At 43.4% G+C, this 15,696-nt stretch overlaps 1 protein-coding gene across 2 annotated transcripts in view; it reads left to right on the forward strand.

The window, feature by feature from the left end:
• DEG14 (Trypsin family protein with PDZ domain-containing protein) overlaps positions 1-12,980 on the forward strand; it is an 88,454-nt gene extending 75,474 nt beyond the window's left edge. For both annotated transcript variants that reach the window (XM_086485186.1, XM_086485194.1), the window contains exons 8-11: positions 10,094-10,236; positions 10,331-10,451; positions 10,570-10,662; positions 12,624-12,980. In XM_086485186.1, the coding sequence (XP_086341312.1) occupies positions 10,094-10,236; positions 10,331-10,451; positions 10,570-10,662; positions 12,624-12,740 (474 nt within the window). In that variant the 3' untranslated portion in view covers positions 12,741-12,980. The remainder of the gene's footprint in view (positions 1-10,093; positions 10,237-10,330; positions 10,452-10,569; positions 10,663-12,623) is intronic.
• The last annotated feature ends 2,716 nt before the right edge of the window (positions 12,981-15,696 follow it).

Below are 15,696 nucleotides of genomic sequence, written 5' to 3' on the forward strand. Positions count from 1 at the left end.
GGATGGGTTCTGATGGAAATCTGATGATCATGCTGTGTGCAACCAGAGGATATGCATCTAATCTAAGTGCCTGGACATGCACGGTCTACGAACAGACTCACAAAAGTTTTAGAACACTTCCTAAACTAGGCTAACTGAACTGAACTGAACCCATGTCATGAAGTAGCTTGTCCACGTACACATAGGTTAGATGTGCACATGACATCCCGTCCTTTTCAAAGTGAGGTACGGGTACCGAACTGTATGGCGTCGAGGGAGATCGCCAACAGCGTCTGGAATCTTGTGAAGGACTCTGCGCCGGCCCACTTGGATGCGTTGGTCATGCGATACTTGAACTTCATAAAGGTCTGCAAAGCTTGCTTCTTTGGGCCGCGCCGAAAGCGACACAAAGTCATATGTAGCTTCTTCAATGCTTCAACTTCGTCCATAGTCATGCGTCTACCTTCTTCAAGAATCTTCGAGGATGAAAATTCTTGAAACCACTTTTAACACAAAAACATGAACATACCCATTCCATGTAAAGTGACTGGAAGAATTCTAATCTTTCAAAAAAAATGTGCATGCAATGCAGATGAATAAACAGACAGGAGTGTCAAACCGTTCATAAAACACACGCAAATAATGGGGTCGAATCTTGACTTTCTGATCTAAATCAATCATCTGTGGCAAACCATAATGGAAATGCCGATGCTTGATGCTCAATCTTTCTTGTGCTCTTTCGGGTACTGTGTCATGCCAAGGAAGAGATATGGAATGTGAATTCCTTGAATGCAAACATTCCCTCATTTCATGAGAGTTAATGTGGTTCTTGTGGTTATTTCCTTGCATGATACAGAACACTGCCAAAGCTCTGATACCAATGTAAGGTGCAACGGAAGTGAATGTTGAACTTTGCTCAAGATGAGTGCTCCGAACTGTGCTCAAGGGTTCCTTTTACTTACGAAGGGAGAGCCTTCCTTCTCCCTTCCGTTCCTTTAGTGAGAGAGGCAATGGACACAAACAAAGTGGTGAACATTGTGAATGAAGGTACATGAGACTCAGAGATAGAGAGAGAAGAGTACGACACCAGAATGTTGTCAAACCCTCCTCCGAAGGCCCCACTCTCTATGGCAAGAGCGGTCTACTTATGATTGCACAAATATCTACAATGCTTTGGACTTGCCGACGATGTCGACGACGATGAGGACGAGCTGGAATTTGAAAGTGCTAATGGCTGAAATCTGCAAATCTTTATCTGCTGAATTCTGACTCTATGTTGATGACGATGTCGATGGCGACGGTACGACGATGACGCGCTGAAAACGCAGATGCTGAAATTTGTGGTTTTCGGGTTGAAACTGCGAACTTTGCACGATCTGACTGTGTGGCGAGGATCTGCTGCGGGAAGGTGAGGTCTGCGAGGTTCGGGACATGTTCTGCGGAGTGTCTATTCTGAAAACTGAAACGTTGGTCTTCTTGTTGGTTCTGCCACGAAGATCTGCAAAAACGCTGGTTGGTCTTGCTGATCCAAAAACGCTAGACTGAATTTTGTGCTTGCGGTGGAAATCTGCTAATGCTAGGTCTGATCTGCTCTCATGCGGTGGGATCTGCTAACGCTAGGGCTGATCTGCGGTCATGCTGTGGCCAGGGTTGATCTTGATGCAAAAACGTTGGGCCTTTTGATGGTTGAAAACGTTAGGTTTACCGCCGGTGGGGGATCTTGCTGAGAAGGTGCATGTTGAACGCGAAGTTCCTGTTGCCTCTTCTGCTAAAAAGTGCTAGCGCTAGGTTTCTTATATACAAGCTTATCAAATTTGCCCTACCTAGTTCCCAACAAAAGTCACTTAAAAATAATAAGTGAAAAATGTCAAAAATAGGAAAAGAGGTTTATGCATTGAAAAAATGCTCCTGATGGATTCTGATGGTAATGCTCATGATCATGCTGTGTGCAACCGGAGGATATGCATCTAATCTAAGTGTCTGGGCATGCACGGTTTGCGAACAGACTCACAAAAGTGCCAGAACACTTTCTATTCTAGATTGACCTGACTGAATTGAACCCTGGTCATGCTGTAACTTGTCCACGGACACATAGGGTTGGATGTGTCACGTGACATCCCCTCCTTTTCAAAGTGAGGTACTGGTACCAAACTGTATGGTGTTGAGGGAGATCGCCAATAGCATCCGCAAGCTTGGAAGGGACTCTTCGCCGGCCCACTCTGATGTGTGGGTCGTGCGGTACTTGAACTTCATAAAGGTCTACAACGCTTGCTTCTTTAGGCCGCGCCGAAAGCGACACAATCTTTTGTAGCTCCTTCAATGCTTCAACTTTGTCTATGGACGTAGTCCACCTTCTTCAAGAATCTCCAAGGCTGAATATTCCTGAAACCACTTCCAACACAAAAACATGAACATACCTATTCCATGTTAAGTGATTGGAAAAAATATCGTCTTCCTCAAAGATAGTGCATGCAATGTAGATGAACAAATAGACAGAGTGCCAAACCGTTCACCACACACACACAAACAATGAGATCGAATCTTGTGTTTCTGATCTAAATCAATCAACTACGGCAATTCACAACGGAGATGCCCGTGCTTGGTGCTCATACTTGCTTGTGCTCTTACTACTACGACTGTGTCGTGCCAAGGAAGAGACATAGAATGTGACTTCCTTGAATGCATACTTTTCAGCTTTTCATGAATAATCGGCATACATCTGTGCTCATTCATGAGGGAAACGTGCTCGACGTACAATATGTCATGCCTTTGGAAAGGGATCACATAAAGACGTTGACTAAAATACATGAAACGATCACGAATAAAACACTCGAACAATGCGTGCTGACTAATCATTCGAACACATAGTACTTCCTGTGGGAGTTCTTTGGACCTAGGCTCAAGATCGGTTCTTCATGATTGATCGAATCTTCCTGTGGGGTTTTGTGGACCTCGACTCGAAAGCCAAGATCGGTTCTTCGTGATTGATCGAATCTGCAATGAGGTTAGCTTCACTAGAGAAAGTATCAAGTAACACATCATCCTTGTGAACAATCACATCGTGATCATACAAATCATCATGCTTGTGAGAAATCACATCTTGATCATGCAAATCATCATGCTTAACATTATCATGCAATTCATCATGCTTATCATTATGCAAAACCTGTGTGTCGTGCTTTGGAGAAGAAGAGACTGAGAGAGTCTCCCTTTCCCGAATCTCTTGCATCTGTGCTTGCACTTGAGAAAAGAGTCGCAACATCTCTTTCATGTGTCGGTCGTTCATTGCTTGTCTTGCTTTGTTCTCACGATCAAATGCTGCTTGTCTTTCTTTGTTCTCACGATCAAGTTCTGCTTCTCTTTCTTTGTTCTCACGATCCAACTTTGCTTCTCGTGCTTTGGCTTCCAAGCGTGCTTGCTCGTGCTCACACTCTATGGCTGCCATTCTTTCTTCGTATTCACGATCTACGGCTGCCCTTCTTTCTGCCGATTCACGATCTATGGCTGCCATTCTTTTGGCTCTTCTTTCTTCTGGTTCTAACTTCCTTTCCATAAACAACTGCTTCAACTCCTCCATAGGAGTTAGTGAAATCCTTTGCGTAGATCGGGAAGGGGGAGGGTCGGAAAAACCTCCTGGTAGGGAAAATTCTTCTTCGCCTCTCTCATGCTCATCACCTCCAAGCGAAGTATCCATTCCGCTTGGAGTGATGACCATCCACTGAAGTCGTGGGTTCTTGTAGTTGGTTCTTGGGGGTCTTGGTCTTGAGGTTCTTCTTTAGTGAAGGATCTTCTCTTCACCCGAGTTCTGCTCTTTTTCGCGGGCGCACCCCTTGGCGGCCTTGCGCTCACACCAAGGTTGCTTTTTCCCACCTCACGTCGATTGGCCGACCGCTAAGTGCAAGGTCCGCTCTCAATGAGTGAAAAGAGGCACAAGGGGAGGCTGGACAAGCCCTTCTTTCTTGGGTTTCTTGTCACTCTTCAAAAACACGATTAGGAATCAACACGCCCAAGAGGACTTCGGTTACGTGCAACCGCTACAAGCAAAAAAATAATGTGGTTCTTTCCTTGAGTGATACAGAACACTGCCAAAGCTCTGATACCAATGTAAGGTGCAGCGGAAGTGAATGTTGAACTTTGCTCAAGATGAGTGCTCCGAACTATGCTCAAGCGTTCCTTTTACTTACGTATTGCAGAGCCTTCCGTTCCTTTAGTGAGAGAGGCAATGGATACAAACAATGTGGTGAACACTGTGAATGAAGGCACATGAGACTGAGAGATAGAGAGAGAAGAATACGACACTAGAATGTTGTCAAACCCTCCTCCGAAGGCCCCACTCTCTATGGCGAGAGCGGTCTACTCATGATTGCACAAATCTCTACAATGCTTTGGACTTGCCGACGATGTCGACGACAATGAGGACGACGACGAGACGAGCTGGAATCTGAAGGTGCTAATGGTTGAAATCTGCAAATCTTTATCTGCTGAAATCTGACTCTATGTCGATGGCGATGGTACGACTACGACGTGCTAAAACGCAGATGCTGAAATCTGTGTTTTCCAGGCTAAAACTGCGAACTTTGCGGGATCTGACCGTGCGGCGAGGATCTGCTACAAGAAGGTGAGATCTGCGAGGTTCGGGACTTGTTCTGTGGAGTGTCTATGTTGAAAACTGAAAACGCTGGTCTTCTTGTTGGTTCTGTCGCGAAGATCAGCAAAAACGTTGGTTGGTCTTGCTGATCCAAAAACTCTAGGCTGGATTCTGTGCCTGCGGTGGAAATCTGCTAATGCTAGGTCTGATTTGCTGTCATGCGGTGAGATCTGCTAACGTTAGGGCTGATCTGTGGTCATGCTGTGGCCGGAGCTGATTTGCAATGCAAAAACGCTGGGTCTTCTGATGGCTGAAAACGCTAGGTTTACCGCCGGTGGGGGATCTTGCCGAGAAGGTGCTTGTTGAACGCGAAGTTCCTGCTGCCTCTTCTGCCAGAAAGTGCTAGCGCTAGGTTACTTATAATATACAAGCTTATCAAATTTGCCCTACCTAGTTTACAACAAAAGTCACTTAAAAATAATAAGTGAAAAATGTCAAAATAGGGAAAATAGGTTTATGCACTCTAAAAATGCTCCTGATGGATTCTGATGCATTCTAATGGTAATGCTCATAATCATGTTGTGTGCAATTGGAGGATATGTATCTAATCTAAGTGTCTGGGCATGCATGGTCTGCGAACAGACTCACAAAAGTGCCAGAACACTTCCTATTCTAGACTGACTTGACTGAATTGAACCCTGGTCACGCTGTAGCTTGTCCACTGACACATAGGGTTTGATGTGTTATGTGACATGATTGCACAAATCTCTACAATGCTTGGACTTGCTGACTATGTCGACGACGATGAGGGGCTGAAATCTGAAAATGCTAAGGGCTGAAATCTGCAAATCTTTATCTGCTGAATTTTGACTCTGTTGATGATGATGTCGATGACGATGATGCAACGACGACGCGCTGAAAATGCAGATGCTGAAATCTGCGTCTTCCGGGCTGAAAATGTAAACCTTGATGAATCTCACCGTGCGGCGAGAATCTGCTGCGAGAAGGTGAGATCGGCGAGGTTTGGGACTTCTTCTGCGGTAACTGACTGCTGAAAACTGAAAACGCTGGTTCTAGGGCTGAATCTGTCGCAATGGAATTGCAAAACACTGAATGTCTTGCTGCTCCAAAAACGCTAGGGCTGAAAATGATCTTGCGGGGAAATCTGCTATCTGCTGTGGGAATCTGCTAATGCTAGAGATGATCTGCTGTGTCTTGTGGTCGCCGAGGCTGATTTGCCATGCAAAAACGCCAAGGCTGGTCTGTTGATGCAAAAACGCCAATGTCTCTGATGTGTTGCAAAAACGCTAGGCCTTGCTGGGAAGTCCTGCTAAGAAGGTGCTTGTTGAAACGAAGCTACTGCTGCCTCTTCTACTCATAAGTGCTAGCGTTAGATTTCTTAAGTACTTGCTTATCAAAATTGCCCTACCTAGTTGCCAATAAAAGTCAATTAAAATTAATAAGTGAAAAAATGTCAAAAATGGGGAAAATAGGTCTATGCACTGTAAAAATGCTCCTGATGGGTTATGATGGAAATCTGATGATCATGCTGTGTGCAACCAAAGGATATGCTTCTAATCTAAGTATTTGGACATGCACGGTCTGCGAACAGACTCACAAAAGTGCCAGATCACTTCCTATTCTAGACTGATTGAACTGGACTGAACCCTTGTCATGAAGTAGCTTTTCCACATACACATAGGGTTATATGTGTCACGTGACATCCCCCTCCTTTTCAAAGTGAGGTATTGGTACCGAATTGTATGGCATCGAGGGAGATCGCCAATAACATTCAGAATCCTGGAAAGGACTCTTCGCCAGCCCATTGAACTTCATAAAGGTTTGCAACCGCTTCTTTGGGCCGCGCCGAAAGCGACACAAAGTCTTCTGAGGCTCCTTCTATGCTTCAACTTCGTCGATAGTCATGCGTCTACCTTCTTCAAGAATCTCCGAGGTTGAAAATTCTTGAAACCACTTCTAAAACAAAAACATTAACATACCCATTCCATGTAAAGTGACTTGAAAAATACTACTCTTCTGTAGAGCCTGTGTATGCAATGTAGATGAACATAGAGACGGAGTGCCAAACCGTTTATCAAACACACGGAAACAATGAGATCGAATCTTGTGTTTCTGATCTAAATCCATCAACTGTGGCAAATCACAATGAACATGCCGAGGCTTGATGCTCAATTCTTCTTGTGATCTTTCTACAGACTACAACTGTGTCATGCGAAGGAAGAGACATGGAATGTGACTTCCTTGAATGCATACCTTTCAGCTTTTCATGAGAAATCCACATACATCCGTGCTCATTCATGAGTGAATCGTGCTCAACGTACAATATGCCATGCTTAGGAAAAGGGATCACATAAAGACGCTGACTAAAATACAGGAAAGGATCACGAATGAAACACTCGTACAATGCGTGCTGATTAATCACTCGAAGAGAAAATACTTCCTGTGAGGGTTCTTTGGACCTACGCTCGAGAGCCAAGATCGGTTCTCCGTGAGGGGGTTCTTTGGACCTAGGCTCGAGAGCCAAGATTGGTTCTTCCTGAGGGGGTTCTTTGGACTTGGGCTCGAGAGCCAAGATTGGTTCTTCCTGGGGGGGTTCTTTGGACCTCGACTTGAAAGCCAAAATCGGTTCCTCGTGATTGATCGAATCTGCAATGAGGTTAGCTTCACTAGAGAAAGTATCAACGAACACATCATCCTTGTGAACAATTACATGATCTTCATGCAAATCATCATGCTTGTGAGAAATCACATCTTTATCATGCAAATCATCATGCTTATCATTGTGATACAATTCATCATGCTTGTCATTATCATTCAAATTATCATGCTTATCATTGTTATGCAAATCATCATGCTTGTCATTATCATTCAAACCATCATGCTCATCATTATCATGCAATTCATCATGCTTATCATCATGCAAATCTTGTGTGTCATGCTTTGGAGAAGAAGAGATTGAGAGAGTCTCCTTTTCCCGAATCTCTTGCATCTGTGCTTAAACTTGAGAAAAGAGTCACAACATTTCTTTCAGTCTTGCTTTGTTCTTGCGATCAAATTTGCTTGTCTTTCTTTGTTCTCGCGATCAAATTTTACTTCTCTTTCTTCGCGCTCACACGCTATGGCTGTCATTCTGTCTTGGTACTTACGCTCTATGGCTACCATTATTTTGTCGCTTTCTAACTTCCTCATCATCATCTGGTACGTACAATGCAACGACGACGCGCTGAAAATGCAGATGTTGAAATCTGCGTCCTCCGGGCTGAAATTGTAAACCTTGATGAATCTCACCGTGCGGCGAGGATCTGTTGCACGAAGGTGAGATCTGCGAGGTTTGGGACTTCTTCTACGGTAACTGACTACTGAAAACTAAAAATGCTGGTTCTAGGGCTGAATCTGTCGTGATGGAATTGCAAAACGCTGAATGTCCTGTTGCTCCAAAAATGCTAGGGCTGAAAATGATCTTGCGGGGAAATCTGCTATCTGCTCTGGGAATTTGCTAACGCTAGAGATGATCTGCTGTGTCTTGTGGTCGCTGAGGCTGATCTGCCATGCAAAAACGCCAAGGCTGGTTTGTTGATGCAAAAACGCCAATGTCTCTGCTGTGTTGCAAAAACGCTAGGCCTTGTTGGGGGGTCCTGCTGAGAAGGTGTCTGTTGAACCGAAGCTCTTGTTGCCTCTTCTGTCATAAGTGCTAGCTCTAGATTTCTTAAGTACTTGCTTATCAAAATTGCCCTACCTAGTTCCCAACAAAAGTCACTTAAAATTAATAAGTGAAAAATGTCAAAAATAGAAAAAATAGGTCTTTGCACTATAAAAATGCTCCTGATGGGTTCTGATGGAAATTTGATGATCATGTTGTGTGCAACCAGAGGATATGCATCTAATCTAAGTATCTAGACATGCACGGTCTACGATTAGACTCACAAAAGTGCCAGATCACTTCCTATTCTAGACTGACTGAACTGGATTGAACCCTTGTCATGAAGTAGCTTGTCCACGTACACATAGGGTTAGATGTGTCACGTGATAGAGGTACTAGAGGAAAGACATGAATTTCTTCTAATGGAGTTATGTACCCCATCTACTCTCAAACCGGTAAAGTAAGTATTGAATTATTGAATTTTTGTTTAATTGAATTTTTAAGTTCTCTTTTAAGAAAGAACCAGCTGAACTCCCATGATTTGGAATTTTTCCCAGTTTTCCCCGGGCAGTTCAGTTGGACCTCTACAGTTTAGGACAATTGTTAATAAGTGAGAGGGATGTTGCTAAATTGGCTTTATTTGAAGGAAAAATATTTCTAAATGAATTATTGGAATTATAAGTGCGAGGGTTTTTCTCACTGCAGACATCCGAGTATAGATATTTCTAGTGCGTCATTCAGAGTAATGATGGGAGCACCGTGAACGGGAATATCTGTAACGCCACCAAGAGCGGGTACTTCTGATGCGTCACATCGGATGGGTGACAAAGAGCATCGGGAAGGAAGTATTCGACCATCTGGGAACGGACATGTCATAGGATGGGTGACATAGAGCATCACGAAGGAGATTGTCCCGTAAGTTCGGTGAGAAAGGACTAGGTGAGGGTATTCCTGATGCGTCACATGGTGGGTGACGGGGGTGTCGGAAAGCCATAGTCAGGAGGAAATTCCGAAGTGTGTTAGAATGGCAAGCACTTGAATGAAGATGGGTTCAAAATAAACTATGAGTAAAAAACGGATGTTTTCTGAGAAAGCAGGTTGCTTTTTGGGAAAGCAAATGCTTTTCCGCAAAGAGGTCTATGTTAGCATTGCATATGTGCATGAGACTGCATCCAGGGACGCCTGGGTTGTGATTGTGTAAGCATTGTTTTCAGCTTAGAAAGTTTTATCGAGTTTTTCAACAGGTTCAAACCATTTTTTAAATAGGTTGGCTGCCCACTTAATAAGTGGCTCAAAAAAGGAAGAGAGCACCCAAAAATAAGAAACCAGGGCTCCCTCTCTTGCTGCCCATGATTCCCTTCTCTCTCTTTCTGGCGGATCAGAAGCGATCCCTCTCTCCCTCTCTTTGGCGCCCCTCTCTCAGCCCTATTCCTGCGAGCAAGACCTCCCCTATTCTCGCCGTGGTTCAGAAGCTACAAAAGCAAATTCTCTCACTCTCAGATATACAGAAAAAGCCAGCGTTAGGGACAAGAAGGGGCTGCTGCGAAGATGACACCGACAATGATCCCCATGGCTGCTCCAAGTGCACCAGAGATTGCCAAGACCATGTAGGCGAGTCCCATCGTGAAGAAGTGCCTACGGAAAGTGTTTCCATCACTACAAGTCTTTGATTTTCTCCGTTGTCTAATTTGTAGTGTTTCTCTACTTTTATTCACTGCAAGAATCTAGTCTGCTGTTATTTTATCTTTCATTCTCTAGCCACTTGTTCTAGCTTTGACTTCTTCATTTGGTACTAATGTGAACATGGATGTGGTTGATAAGGTTATTCACCTCATGGTATTTAGCTGGTGCAACTAACTGAGCAGGGTAACTCTGGTGGACCACTCATCAATCTTGATGGTGAGGTTATTGGCATCAACACAATGAAAGCTTTTGCAGCGGACGGGGTAAGTTTTGCAATACCCATTGACACAGCCATAAAAGTGATGGAGCAGCTCCAGAAACATGGGTTGGTTCTGGTTTCTTTTTTCTTCTTGTTAAAGCTCGTATAAAATTATCATTTTAGGGAACATTCATTGCTGACCCTACTTGACTTAATATAGGAGGGTTATAAGACCGTGGTTGGGAATCAAGATGCACGAACTAAATGAGCATGTGCTTTCACAACTCAAAGAACAAGATACAGCATTTCCTGATGTAGTAGAGGGTGTCCTTGTACCTCAGGTATGGAGTTAGCCACCTTAGAGGATTTTGAATACAACACTCTTTTAGAAAAGCTTTCCATGAGCAGTTCTCTGACTGTAAATTTTAAAATATTTATGAATTATATTTGTAAAACCAGGTGATTCCTGGATCCCCTGCAGAGCGTGCGGGAATCCGAGCTGGAGATGTTATTACCCACTTTGATGGCGCTCCAATTAGCAAAGCAAGTCAGGTTTGTGCCGGTTTTCCTATCTGCTGAGATGTCTGTGTTGGAAGTTTAAAGATGTTATCAGGCAGTCATGCCGAAACTTGTCGAACTACCATGTACTATGAGATAATCCGGCAATCATCGTTATAATGATGCCCATAAAGTTCGCAATAGTTCAGTCACTAGAAATATTTGGGAGCAGATGACATTAATTATGTTTGGGTTTCTCACTCGTTCAGCAGATTGCAGTAAGGTGTGGTAACTAGATTCTATTCGTTTGTGCATTGTTGCTTGCCTAAATTCTCTCGAAAAACAGGTGAAGGCCATTTAGGAGACCGTTCATAAGCTCCAGAGTGGGCAAAATAGTACCTGTTGCACCACATTTTTTAACATTTATGCACATATACGTGAAGGCTTTCATATAGCTCGTAAAGTCTTTCATAAACGAGCTATCCTGAAGCTAAATGACTGGGCCGAGTGGGCGATTCGTACTGCCATCTGAATACATGAATATTTACATGGAAGGATTCCCAGTTTGATGTTAATGTATCACAAAAATTGGTCCTCTGCCATTGGCACCTTCCTTACAAGTGCAGCTGCACGATGCTTGTTTACATTGCTCGCTGCCCAGTCAAAGATGCAAACACTAAGTAATTAATCCAAGTGAAAGAGAGCTGCTGTACACAGGCTCTCTTTGCCTAGCTTATACACCTGTGAGGATGCCTAGGCTGTGATATGAATTTGCTCAAGAGGGATTTACGAAGTACAGTATTGTAACAGAGTCCGCTGTAGGGAATTCTGTTAGCCGATGGCTTACAGAAGCTAAGTTAGAAATCTGCAACACACAAAACTTCCAAGTAATCTTTAATTTGTGGGCTATTGCTCAGGAAGTTATATGCCAGAGACAATGGATGAGGGATGCAGGTTGGTGGGTGGGGATTGCTGGGTGCTGTTGGCTGCTGAGGTGGGATTCTAGTGAAAACTGCTGGCAATGGCTGCTATCAGCAGACTGATGGAAATTACGGCTCTCACCTTTATCTCTGTGGAAGGGTTTTTGTCTCCTCCGGCTCTGTTCACTAGCAACCTTTGTTGGTGTGATCCAGAACTCGCCCCGCTGACCTGGAACGGTCCGGCCCCTTCACAAGAATTTATTTATTCCTCCAGAAAATTACAAGTGTATAGACTGAAAATTTAACACGGAATCACTGTGTGTTCTCCTGCATGCGATCACTTCGCAACACCTCCTCCAAGCACCATGTAGAGGGCAATGGTGGTGGTAGTGTAGAGGCTTCCTGGGCTGAAATTTAGAGTAATTTCAGCAATGAGGTGATCTTTAAAATGAGGGAAAAGGGCTGCTCTTATAGATGAACTTGCCTCCTGAATAAGGAGGCTACGTGTTAGCATTAGCACAAGTGTCTTGCCACTTGTCTAAAAAGATAAATTGTTTTTGAGAAGTGTCCTTACATGTCTCAAGTGTCTTGCCTTTTGAAAAAAAGAAAAAGTGAATTGTCTTTGGGATTATAGTCCTACAATAGACACTGAACTTGCCTTCATTAGAAAAAAATATGTGTACTTCAAATCACAATTTTTAGGAGTTGAAAGATGTGCTCAGACTTTGAACTGTGCTTTTATTGCCAAGTGTTATCAACTTTGCGCGGTTGAGTGAAATGGGTGCGAGTTCCATTAAAAAAGGGCATGCTTTGTGCCTAGAATAAAATGTTAACAAACTGGTAGCAGTTATTACGGGATGAATAGCAAGCTTAGTTGGGCAGCTTCCTGCAGTGTTGTTTGTTCCAAGCATTTCTTATCACAAAGTCTGAATATGCTCAATTTGCATGAGGTTTATTGTAGACGTAATCCTCTGGCTGGTAACTTCAGACCTGAGCTACATTTTTTCCCTTTCAAATTTGGAGAATGGATATACTCATTCAGCTGCAATCTACATGTGTATTGGAGTCTGATGGTTTTTCTTGTGATGTAAGTAGATTGTCGACAAACTGGGAGACAAAGTAGGGGAATCGTTCAAAATTGTCGTGAGGCGGCCGCACAATCAGCAAGTGACATTGACAGTGACCACAGAGGAAGCCAGAGCGAGTGTCTGACCACAACATTGGCCCTAAGTGGGAGGTGGTGGGTCTGCCATCTTTTGGTGGCGCATGGTAGCAGCGGTAAAATAGGAAATTATTCTATTTGTCAACCACATTATTATTGATGGGGTAAAGTGAAAATTCTCTCTCTATCACCCAAGTGTGGTAGATTGGTTATGCCATTTCCCTCTCTCTCTCTCTCTCTCTCTCTCTCTCTCTCTCTCTCTGTGTGTGTGTGTGTGTGTGTGTGGACAATCCTAGATTCATGGAGATACTTAAAAAGCAATAAGCTTTGTACCGTCAAGTCGAAACTACCTTACCAAAAACATTTTTTCTAACCAAAGAAAAAGGGCACACTTGAAACTCTACTGGTTTCTAGGTAAAGTTTGAAGCATTTGCTGGTATTTACACTCATCAAATTTCACGAGTTTTCTTCTAGGCAAACTCAAAATCTAGTCGGAATTCTACAACTTTAGTTGGTTAAAAATACACTAACCACAGTTTCTTGCTGATGGTGATTCACCACCCATTTCTCTAATGAAAATGCATGGGCAAGAACACGTGTGCATAAGAGAAAGGCAGATATTACCGTCTTCTGGCCTATTGGACAAAACTGTGTACAAGTGTTGACATCATCGAAATATCATCCATAAAGTGGATGAGGATGTGCATGGTATCAGCAAATGGCAAGGTTCCTTTGTTCCCTAATTTTGCGAAGCTTGTCCACTTTTTATGTCTTGGATTCGAGCTGAAGTGGTGTGAGTATTGTGCCATCCATACATTAGTACCCTGTAGTGAGCAGGCTTGCTTCACGATTTTGATTGTCTTCAAGTCTTTATATGTAAGCACTACTTGTTTTCTTTTGATTTTGGTACTTGGATCCTTGATGCCATTGAAGGCAAGCTCGTCTAGGATTTCAATCACTTGCGCGGTTGAGTGAAATGGGTTCACTCATATAATTTATAATGGGTATTAGAGAAAAAGAAAAGGTTTAGGAAGAAGCAGCAGCAAAGCAAAGTACTGTATGGCAAAAGCTAAAGGAAGAGCTTGAAATCGCCAATGCCAACTAGAAACTCGACAACTTAATGATGTTCCAACTACAAGCAAAGATAAAAATTGTACCAAAATAGATCAAAACCACTTTGGCAATACACCAACATTGGAATTATCTTTGGATAATAGTCATTGCTTGCGCTGTCAAGGGGAGTTTGCCTAGAGGTAAAGGCAAGGGGCTTTACGTGCGCCTTTTGTGGCTCAACCCCTACGATATGTAGGTATGGGTGCAATCCCATAAAACTAGATGATGTGAAGCATGAGATTGCAAAAAACTCTTCCTTGAGCTAAGTAGGGAAAAGCCATATTTTAAAATGGTTTTCTGTGGAACCAGAGATCCTTTAGCTTTTTAAAGGAATTTGTAGTTAAATTTTTAATGGAATCCTTTGTTTGTCTATCCAGATGCAAACTTGTTAGGTGTATCCATGCAACGGTCCTTCCCCCCCCCCCCCCCCCCCGCCCCTTCCACCCTTCGAGTGAAGTTGTGGCATCTCATGTGAAATGCCCAATGTGATCCCAATATTTATTTTGGCTTTAGGTATTTATTTTGCTTATTTGTCAAAGTTTGGGTAGAGCAATTTGCCAAGGTGACTATATAAGTACTCCTAGCTCCCATTGTATTATCTTTATTCTCCCCATTGCTCTATGTTTCCGCATCATCGACTTTAACATGGTATCAAAGTGAGGGAGGAGATCTAGCGCGTGAAGAAGAGCAAAGGAACAACCCTAGACTAGGAGTTGTGGTACAATGATACTTTCTTCATTGTGATCAGCATCTTCAAGGCTTTCTTGCTCACGACATTGGATGTGGTGTTGCTATTGCTTGCTGTAGCACGGCTATAGTGTCACTGGAACAAGATGGGAGTTAGTTACAGTTGGTCTAGAGTTCACACTAGATAGACTCACTTGGGCAATGACATGTGGTAGTTATACAAGTGGTGGTCTAGTGGACACTATGGCCACATCTCCACCACCGCAGTTTAGAGACATGCTTAGTGATATTTTATTGGCCGTTGGTAGCTCTTTATAATACATATATGTGTGGTTGGTTCTAACGTGGTATATCATACGATCATCTACTTTTATGGTCTAGCGTCTTGAGTCTTGTGTCTAGAGTTCAACACTGCACATCTGCCTTACACATTTGAGCCTCGACACCCCATTGTACCCTTGAGTGTTCGGCTTGGAGCTGAGTGTACTACCAGCCAGAGTAGTTCTATGAGTTTGTTAAGTTCCAGTAAATCCAGAGTTACGATTTGAGTTGTTGTTCCATTGTTGTGTGATGTTTTCTTTCTGTAGGAGTGAGGTTTCTCGCATACTACACTAAGGAGCACCTAGTGTAGAGAGCATGGCACACTTCTCTTGCTATAGGTAATCTCATTTTTGGCACGCTCGGTGGGACCTCAATTGAAGTCTCACTCCATGTCATTGAGCTACAGGTTGAGGGGCTAGTTGGTTCAGCTACTCAGCTGGTCTAGTCTGGTCTGTTTGTGTGGTCTAGCTTGGTCTAGACCAGCTTCGCTCTAGTCCATCTTCTCCTTAGTCCAGCTTGGTCTAGATGAGCTTCACCCTAGATAAGCTTGGTCTAGTCTCTCTCGCCCCTATCTAGAGGAGTGGTCTATACTAGACCAGCTTGGTCTAGTGCAAATTCTCCCTAGACCAGCTTCACCCTAGTCCATCTTGGTCTAGTCTCTCTCGCCCCTATCTAGAGGATTGGTCTAGCCAAGTCTAGTTGGTCTGATCGGGTCTAGTATAGTGGGTCTAGACCATCCAGCTAGTTTAAGGGTCTCTATGGCCAGATTTTGGGTAGGGTTGTTGCTACTCTGCATGACACATACACGAGAGTCTAAAGATCGACAAAGCCCACTACTAAGCCCTATGAAGTACTACAACAAGAAGCGTCAACCTTTCGTGCCAA

The sequence above is a fragment of the Adiantum capillus-veneris genome, chromosome 2 (assembly GCF_014529385.1).
Source record: "Adiantum capillus-veneris isolate H3 chromosome 2, ASM1452938v2, whole genome shotgun sequence".
NCBI classification, from domain to species: Eukaryota; Viridiplantae; Streptophyta; class Polypodiopsida; order Polypodiales; family Pteridaceae; genus Adiantum; species Adiantum capillus-veneris.